The sequence below is a fragment of the Lolium rigidum genome, chromosome 7 (assembly GCF_022539505.1).
Source record: "Lolium rigidum isolate FL_2022 chromosome 7, APGP_CSIRO_Lrig_0.1, whole genome shotgun sequence".
NCBI classification, from domain to species: domain Eukaryota; kingdom Viridiplantae; phylum Streptophyta; class Magnoliopsida; order Poales; family Poaceae; genus Lolium; species Lolium rigidum.
The window spans coordinates 361,140,718-361,149,708 of record NC_061514.1 but is presented as its reverse complement, the minus strand read 5'-3'; the positions used below and the strand labels follow the sequence as shown (position 1 = coordinate 361,149,708).

Genomic DNA, 8,991 nt, shown 5'->3' with positions numbered 1-8,991 from the left:
GGATCTAGTTACGGCCGGGTCTCGCTTAGACTTCACCGTCATCGAGACAGCCGCCAAACACTAGACGTCGCTAGGTAGTCATCAATCGATAATGCTACTTCCTCTATACCAGTTTACAGAGTAATTACGTATTTTGAAAAATAAGTTTAACTACAAATTTGATCAATAAAATATAGTAAGATATATGCCAAAAAGTTACACCACCGGATTCATATTTTAAAAATGTTTCTAATAATATAGTTTTTGTGATATATATTTTATATTTTATTGATCAAATTAGTAATCAACTTTTTTTTTCTCGAAATGCCTAATAGCCCTGTAATCCGGTATGGAGGGAATAGAATGGAATTCAATAATAAAGACATGTAACGCTCCACTTGCCAACTACCACGACAGGAAGGTTTAGGGCATATACTATGTGAAGTGGTAAAGAAGACTGTCTTTTTTTACTGATCCGCGTTGTCTAGAGAAAACACTAAACATAAGCTGTAAAATGCATTCATTTTTATTGTCATCTCTAGCAACTAATGAAAATTAATTAATTTTAGAAAAATATTACGATACATATATGGTACAACAGAGAAAATATTTTTCTCTTATTTTCTACTCCCTCCGTTCCTGAATATAAGCCATATAATTTTTCGAGAAAAAAATCTAGAATATAGACTTTAGTGCGACACACCACTTGTATGGGAATTTTTTTAGGGATTTGATTATATTTTCTTATCTTATGTAAAGTAATCTATTTTCTCATGTCAAATGTATAAGGGTAATCCCGCCTAAACATGGTGTTTTCTCTCAATATTTGTTCTTTAATTTTCGAGCCAAAAATTGTATAGTTTATATTTAGAAACGGAGGGACTATAAGGGATCATCCCTACCGAGAAGATAACTTTATCTTTCTTCATTTCTACTACAACTAACCAAAAATCTAACGAAGCAATACCACCGGCCTTTCAATACACCAGGGATACACTAGCAGACCCCACAACCAAAACAAATGCAGCATAAATAGATTAAACTTTTGACATGGGTTCCGCCATAAAATATATCAAAGTAAAAAGTCACCTGGTGAAACAAGGAGTTTATCTGGTGTAGCAGACTCTGAACGAGCACCTTATGTACGCGCTGCAGAATTTGTCATCCCCATCGAACCACCGGGCTATTTTTAGGCAAACGATCCGCAAATTCTTCACTAGGCCTGCCATCAACACTGCCATGCCGCCTAGCATTGCCACCCCCGTGCACGCCATCAACATGCAACCTCCATTGAGACCCCGCTGCACCATGCCATCTAAACTCGACGACGTTGAACTGGTAGAAGCCATGCCACGCCACCTTCTGACCTCTTCGGTCGGTAGCCGCTCCAAAATGACTCCCCTAGGAGGGAGACGGACGTGTAGCGCCGCCTCGTTTGATCCGGGAGACCCAGATCTAGATTATTCTCAGGGACAACCCGAGCAAGGTAGCGAGAACTGCGATGATCCCCATCTAACGGACACATCATGCCCTGGTCCCGCACTGACGACATTTGCATGTGGGGAAGAGGAAGTCTTGCTGCCGCCGGCACACTCTGGCGGGGGGGGGGGGGGGGGGGGTAAAGAAAGTGGGCTGGGGGTGCTTCCCGGTGCCAGGATAGGGTTCCTCTCCGCTGCCGATCATCTATGTATGCAGTACATCCTAAATTGTTTCTTGTCGTTATAGGCCATTCTTTGTCATCTTGCCACGGTCTTGAATATGTGTGGACCGGCCATGGCCCGCATGTGCGAGTTAAGCCCTATGTGCAGTTCGGCTTGGTATGCTACTTCCTTGCTTGATTCTCATATGTGCGCAATATTCTAACTCGAGCCAAACTACTGCAAACAAACCCTCTCGAAAAAAAGAACAGTGGGGGAAGAAGTGTATGGAAAGGCATGAACTGGACACTGACCGAGAAATATAAGGGAAAACGTCGATCAGGTTGGGTCAAGCATCATTCTCTCCATTGGGGATGGTGCAAGGAAAGAACTCGAAAATACACGCCAAATATAGACACCAACAACCATATGTCCGGATTGTGAAGTGATCATGCAGAGGTTGGTTCATGCGCATAGTATATTGATACATCGTATTGGGCACGCTGTAGGTGAAAGAAGTCGAGTGTCACGGACTGGCGTTTTTCTACCTTCATCGATTATTATGTGGGCTTATTTTGGAGGAAGCTAGGTATATAGGTTGGTGTGGTGACAGTGACTAACCGAACTAATTGTCCATAGTGTTCTGTTTTTTTATCTTCTTCAGGAGCCAATCTTGCTGTATGATCCAAGTGACGTTTCGATCATTAAGCTGCAGAACCTAACTTCGAATGCACCATATGTGAACACGTAGTATCTATATAGTACTACCTTTTCAGAAAAATAACTAGACCCTCAATCCCCCAAGTAGGAAGATTGATGTGTAACCACCGGCTAAACTCTCTATCAGAGACGTGTTTACAATATGAGCCGTCACAAGGCAACGAACCATTTGCAATAGTAAACTATGTCAGCCTCCTAAAAAAGCAGTCAGTTAAAAAACGCCCTTCTACCCGATCTTTGTTTTTTTTTTTTCCGAAAAGAAGGTTGAAACCTCCAGGCCTTTGCATACAACTTTTTTTCACTGCCTCTCTCCATAGTGTCTACATATATCCGAATTAGGACAAAATTTTAACACTCTTTAATAAACGGCAGGAGTATATTATTCCACAAAACCATATAAGAACAAATACATCGATCAATCCAAACCCTACTTTCTACAATTTTGATGATGGGTGGTCATGATCGGGGCCTTGTGCCCTAAATCCGGAGGCCTCCCAAACAGGCCAACAACAAGCTAAGAGCACAAACCAGTCAAGCAAGACCATCGGTGTTTTCCTTATGCGCACGCTCCAGAATCTAATTCCGCTGTCTTTCTCAAACCCATCCTCGGGAGGGATCAATGCATTTACCTTGCTAGGTTCGCATCGACACCACCGCGACGCCAGACAACGCCACCTCCCTGCAAGCGCCCATCATCGCGTGCCCGCCGCCAGGGCCTAGCTGTGCCACTCCGTCGAGACCCGTCGTCGATACGGTCGATGCCACACCGCTCCACCTTCTGATCCCTCCAACACATGCTCCAAAAACAATTCCCCCAAGATGGAGAACGGCGTCGAGAGCCGCCATCATCAGATCCAGAAGACACATATCAAGCCACCCCCCTCCGGAGCAGCCCGAGCAAGGAGATGAAAGCTGCAATGATGATGCCTTCATGAAGGTAACGACACAAAGACACATCCATCGTCCACCATGAGCGAAGTCGGCTTGGTTTTCATCAGCAATTACGCCTCCCTTTCCTTGCCGTCGATAATCGACGGACCGAACCCAGTCGAAGCGGGTGCCACGCTATGGCCCCTCCATAGACATCTAGAACCTCCCCTAACAATAATGGGGGGAGCGGGCTGCCAGCCACCCCATCCAAAGCGTTGTAGTGAAGCCGCTAGTCGTTGTTGGAGGAGCACCAAAGCCACGCCGCCGCGCCTAGCAATCCCCACCAAGATCTTTATGTCACTGTGGTGGGAGCTGAACATCGCGAGGGAAGGGCCCACTTCCGCTATGGGCGGCGAGGGTGCGACGTCATCCAGTGGTAGTCCACTACCTCCTCCTAGAGACGCTACGGGGTAATTTTTTTACGCGTGGCCAACCTTGACCGGAACGGGCATGAAACTTGTCATATTTGGTAAGATTTGTCCAAAATTTATCTCTCGTTTTTTAACAGGGAACGAATAAAAGGTGTAGGCCCACCTGGTGCACAAAATCCGCGTCGCTTTTACCTTGCACTTTCCGGTGAGCCCTTTGCAACGGAAACCTTACGTGACCACGCATGCAAATTAAACCAGAGGTGCACTAGCTTTAGCCACACTCCAAAGCTAGAGCACTCCAGCTCAAGCTCCTGCCTTGATAGTTCATCCACCGAATCACCAAACGAAAATTGACCATGTAGAAACCTCAAACAAATGGGACGGTGGTACGTTGCTGCTACACGCTTGCTTCTTCCTACATGTATATAAAACTTCAAGTACTTGCTCAAACGACATATTCATTCCATCCTCGATCACCTGGCCACACATCTCCTCCTCAAGAGCTCAACATCCAGCAGCTAGCTTCGGATATCGCATCTAGCTCCTTGCTCCTCGCACCATAGCCTACAAACCATGGCCATGACGATCTCCTCGGATCTTCGAGCTCCTTGCTCTCTCCTCATGGCAACCCTGATGCTGATCATCGTCCAAGCGCAAGGCATCACTAGGCACTACAATTTCAATGTATGTCTATCAGTATATGTATTCCACAATTCATCTAATAGTGTACATGTTTTGCATGCATTTCCGGCCGTGATTTTGATTTCTTACATGGTGCATCCGCTGCAGGTTCAAATGGCGAACGTGACGAGGCTGTGCGCCACCAAGAGCATCGTGACGGTGAACGGGGAGTACCCTGGGCCGGCGCTGGTGGCGAGGGAGGGAGACCGCGTCCTCGTCCGCGTCACCAACCACGTCGCGCACAACATGACGCTGCACTGGCATGGCATCCGGCAGCTGCGCAGCGGCTGGGCCGACGGGCCGGCGTACATCACGCAGTGCCCAATGCAGACCGGGCAGAGCTACCTCTACAACTTCACCATCACTGGGCAGCGCGGCACGCTGTGGTGGCACGCGCACATCTCCTGGCTGCGCGCCACCGTGTACGGCGCCATCATCGTCCTCCCCAAGCACGGCGTGCCTTACCCGTTCGCCGCGCCGCACAAGGAGGTACCCATGATCTTCGGCGAGTGGTGGAAGGCAGACACGGAGAAGTTGGTCAGGCAGGCGACTAAGACCGGCGGAGCCCCAAATATTTCTGATGCTTTCACCATCAATGGCCTCCCAGGGCCGCTCTACAACTGCTCTGCCAAAGGTACGCACATACGAGCGCATGCTTATAATTAACACTGTTTACTTTTAAGGGGGGGAAACGTTACTGACATGCATCCATGACGCATTGCAGACACGTTCAAGCTGAAGGTGGAACCAGGAAAAACATACATGCTGCGCCTCATCAACGCTGCTCTCAACGACGAGCTCTTCTTCGCGGTCGCCAACCACACGCTCACCGTCGTCGAGGTCGACGCAGTCTATGTCAAGCCGTTTACCGTCAAGACCCTGATCATCTCCCCAGGTCAGACCACCAACGTCCTCCTCACCGCCAAGCCGTTCTACCCCAGGGCCAACTTCTACATGTCCGCAGCGCCCTACTCCGTCATCAGGCCCGGCACCTTTGACAACACCACGGTCGCTGGCATCCTCGAGTACCAAAAACCCGGCGGCGCCCTCTCCGCGTCAAGCTTCGACAAGTCCTTACCGCTCTTCAAGCCTACCCTACCGCGGTTCAACGACACTGGCTTCGTTGCCAACTTCACCGCCAAGCTCCGAAGCCTTGCCACGCCGCAGTACCCAGCGGCCGTGCCGCAGTCGGTGGATAAGAGGTTCTTCTTCACCGTCGGGCTGGGCACGCTCCCGTGCCCTGTGAACGCGACGTGCCAGGGGCCTACCAACACCACGCAGTTCGCGGCGGCCGTCAACAACGTCTCCCTGGTGCTCCCTTCAACGGCGCTCCTCCAGTCTCACTTCACAGGCACGTCTCGAGGCGTCTACGGATCGAACTTCCCGATCATGCCCCTCAAAAAATTTAACTACACCGGGGCGCCGCCGAACAACACGAACGTGGCCACCGGGACCAAGCTGCTCGTGCTGCCGTTCAACTCCTCGGTGGAGCTAGTGATGCAAGACACGAGCATCCTCGGCATCGAGAGCCACCCCCTTCACCTGCACGGCTTCAACTTCTTCGTCGTCGGCCAAGGGGTTGGCAACTACGACAGTGTGAATGATCCGGCTAAGTTCAACCTCGTCGACCCTGTTGAGCGGAACACCGTTGGAGTGCCGGCCGGCGGGTGGGTGGCCATCCGATTCCTCGCCGACAACCCAGGTAAGCACAGTTTTGTACACTATTCATTCATTGGTGAAACTGAATGCTTTGTTAATTAGCCAGTGCTCATATGTAAGATATGCATGTATGCGCAGGTGTATGGTTCATGCATTGCCATTTGGAGGTGCACACGACATGGGGACTCAGAATGGCATGGCTGGTACTAGACGGGAACCTGCCCAACCAGAAGATACTTCCTCCACCATCTGATCTCCCCAAATGCTAACCGGACAGAGTTGTTGTTTTTCCTCTTTTGTTCTTGCTGTCATTTGCGACTGATGTCTCCTAACGGAGTATTAATTTTCTTCTTTGATTGGTTAGCAACTTGTGATGATGATATTTTGATTCTTATTGAATATATAAAACTGCCAAAGCATGTATCTTTCTTTTACCCATCAATTCAGATCCATGTTGTTCAAGAACTATTTATTTGTTGCAACTTTCGCGTTGCCCTAGTATATCTTGGTGTGACAACATGTTGCTTCGTGGATTAAGATCTGAAAGAAGAAGGTAGAGACAAGTTCGAGTTTTTCTCTCGATGCAACATCTGCCTCAGAGTGAGTGAATCCTGATGCTGAGCTTTGTGGCTTGCTGGGTTGATCAAGAAGGACTACCAAGTAGAAACAAACCGATTTTTTTTGTAGCACAATGATCAAGTGGTTGATCCAATGGCGTCAGTGTTGTGCGCCCTTTCCTTCTTGAGGGAGTTGTTGTTGGAGAACCCCTCCTTCCCTTGATCGCACACATACATTCACATCACCTTTGCTGCCAACTTTAGCAGCCCCACGAGTTTGGCAAAATAAAAACCTCTCAATCTCGTCGCTCTCATTCACTCCCAAAACCCAGCCTTGCACTATCACCCCTCACTCCCGTGCTCTCTAATGGCGAGCTCCTCTTGTGCCACGCTTCCTAGGACATCATGCCCTCCTCGGCCACGGCGGCATCCGCTATAAGCCCCGGGTGTGGCCTCACGACTAATGAGTACTTGAGTACCATCGGATGTGGGGTGCTAGTTCCAGCACCGAGCCACCCCAATCTCATCGCGTCCTTTTCAGATTGGTACTGTCCACTACGGGAAAATCAGGCGCTGCCGTGCAGCAAATCATTGCCGTGAGCCACCGCACGGCAAAGATTTCTTTGCCGTGAGACGCAAGAGGCACGCACGGCAAAGAACATGTGCACGGCAAAGTTACAGTGTGGCGCACGGCAAAGATACAGAGCACGGCAACCTCACGCGTGCCGCACGGCAACGTCCCCTCGCACGGCAAAGTCCCTCAAATGCGCACGGCAAAGAAATCCTGACGGCAAAGGCAAAATAAGGACGCACGGCAAAGAAACTATGCTCGGCAAAGGACTGGGACGTTGCCGTGGGCTTCTCTTTGCCGTGAGGCCAGACAAGATGCACGGCAAAGGAGCCTTTGCCGTGCGACTACTTCTTTGCCGTGTGCTCGTACTTCATTTTATTTGTTTTTCTTTCTATTTTATTTCAGCTCATACTTATATTTTTTTTTATTAGTTTCACTTTTTGATGAATATTTATTAGTGTTACTTAAGACAATGTGCAATACAAAATTACTCTCCATGTTCATCCCCCACATATATCAGGGTTTCGGAGCAATTAATACGCGCTTCGGAAAATCTGCTAAGTGTTATCGCCCAAATGTGAGGAAGGTCACACCTGGGAGCTACTTTTGCACCATTAGACCTTGCACCACACTTTGACACATATCATAGGTCGACATGCAAGGTTTGGTGGGGTTCCGGTGCTCCGGCGGTCGTTCTCCCCCTCCTCCCCCCCAAAACAGCGGAACGTGTGCCCCGGCGGGTCTACCCCCCTAGATTTCTCCGCGCGAGGGTGCACCAATGTAACTTTTCATTCTTTTAGGTTTGTTTAGTACATATACACATGGAGAACCAAGATTGGGACCCTTTGGCACATATACCCGCAGCTAGAGCCATTATCACACGATCGACGGTGTGCTCGATCTATCGGTGAGGGTTAGGTGTAGGGTTAGGGCTAGGGTTTAGGGGCTAGGGCTAGGGTTTAGGTTAAAGGGTAAGTATTTATGGTTAGGTGTAGGTTTAGGGTTTAGGGTTAGGGTTAGGGTTTATGATGCATGGTTCTGCAGCTCCGACGTCGTGGTTTAGGGATTTAGAGGGGTTTAGGGCTCGAAGCCTCCCCAGTTTAGGGTTTAGGGTTTAGGGGAGCTACTTTTGCACCATTAGACCTTGCACCACACTTTGACACATATCATAGGTCGACATGCAAGGTTTGGTGGGGTTCCGGTGCTCCGGCGGTCGTTATCCCCTCCTCCCCCAAAACAGTGGAACGTGTGCCCCGGCGGATCTACCCCTTAGATTTCTCCGCGCGAGGTGCACCAATGTAACTTTTCATTCTTTTAGGTTTGTTTAGTACATATACACATGGAGAACCAAAGATTGGGACCCCTTTGCACATATACCCGCAGACTAGAGCCATTATCACACGATCGACGGTGTGCTCGATCTCATCGGTTAGGGTTAGGTGTAGGGTTAGGGCTAGGGTTTAGGGGCTAGGGCTAGGGTTTAGGTTAAAGGTAAGTATTTATGGTTAGGTGTAGGTTTAGGGTTTAGGGTTAGGGTTAGGGTTTATGATGCATGGTTCTGCGAGCTCCGGCGTCGTGGTTTAGGGATTTAGAGGGGTTTAGGGCTCGAAGCCTCCCCGAGTTTAGGGTTTAGGGTTTAGGGGAGCTACTTTTGCACCATTAGACCTTGCACCACACTTTGACACATATCATAGGTCGACATGCAAGGTTTGGGGGGTTCCGGTGCTCCGGCGGTCGTTATCCCCCTCCTCCCCCAAAACAGCGGAACGTGTGCCCCGGCGGGTCTACCCCCTAGATTTCTCCGCGCGAGGGTGCACCAATGTAACTTTTCATTCTTTTAGGTTTGTTTAGTACATATACACATGGAGAACCAAAGATTGGGACCC

The 8,991-nt window shown here is 49.2% G+C and overlaps 1 protein-coding gene across 1 annotated transcript; it reads left to right on the top strand.

Annotated features, from left to right (window-relative positions):
- The first annotated feature begins 4,210 nt into the window (after positions 1-4,210).
- Positions 4,211-6,246, top strand: LOC124677937 (laccase-4-like). Its single transcript, XM_047213875.1, has 4 exons — positions 4,211-4,321; positions 4,427-4,952; positions 5,043-6,020; positions 6,116-6,246. The coding sequence occupies exons 1-4, from the start codon at positions 4,211-4,213 to the stop codon at positions 6,244-6,246; spliced, it is 1,746 nt and encodes a 581-aa protein (XP_047069831.1).
- The last annotated feature ends 2,745 nt before the right edge of the window (positions 6,247-8,991 follow it).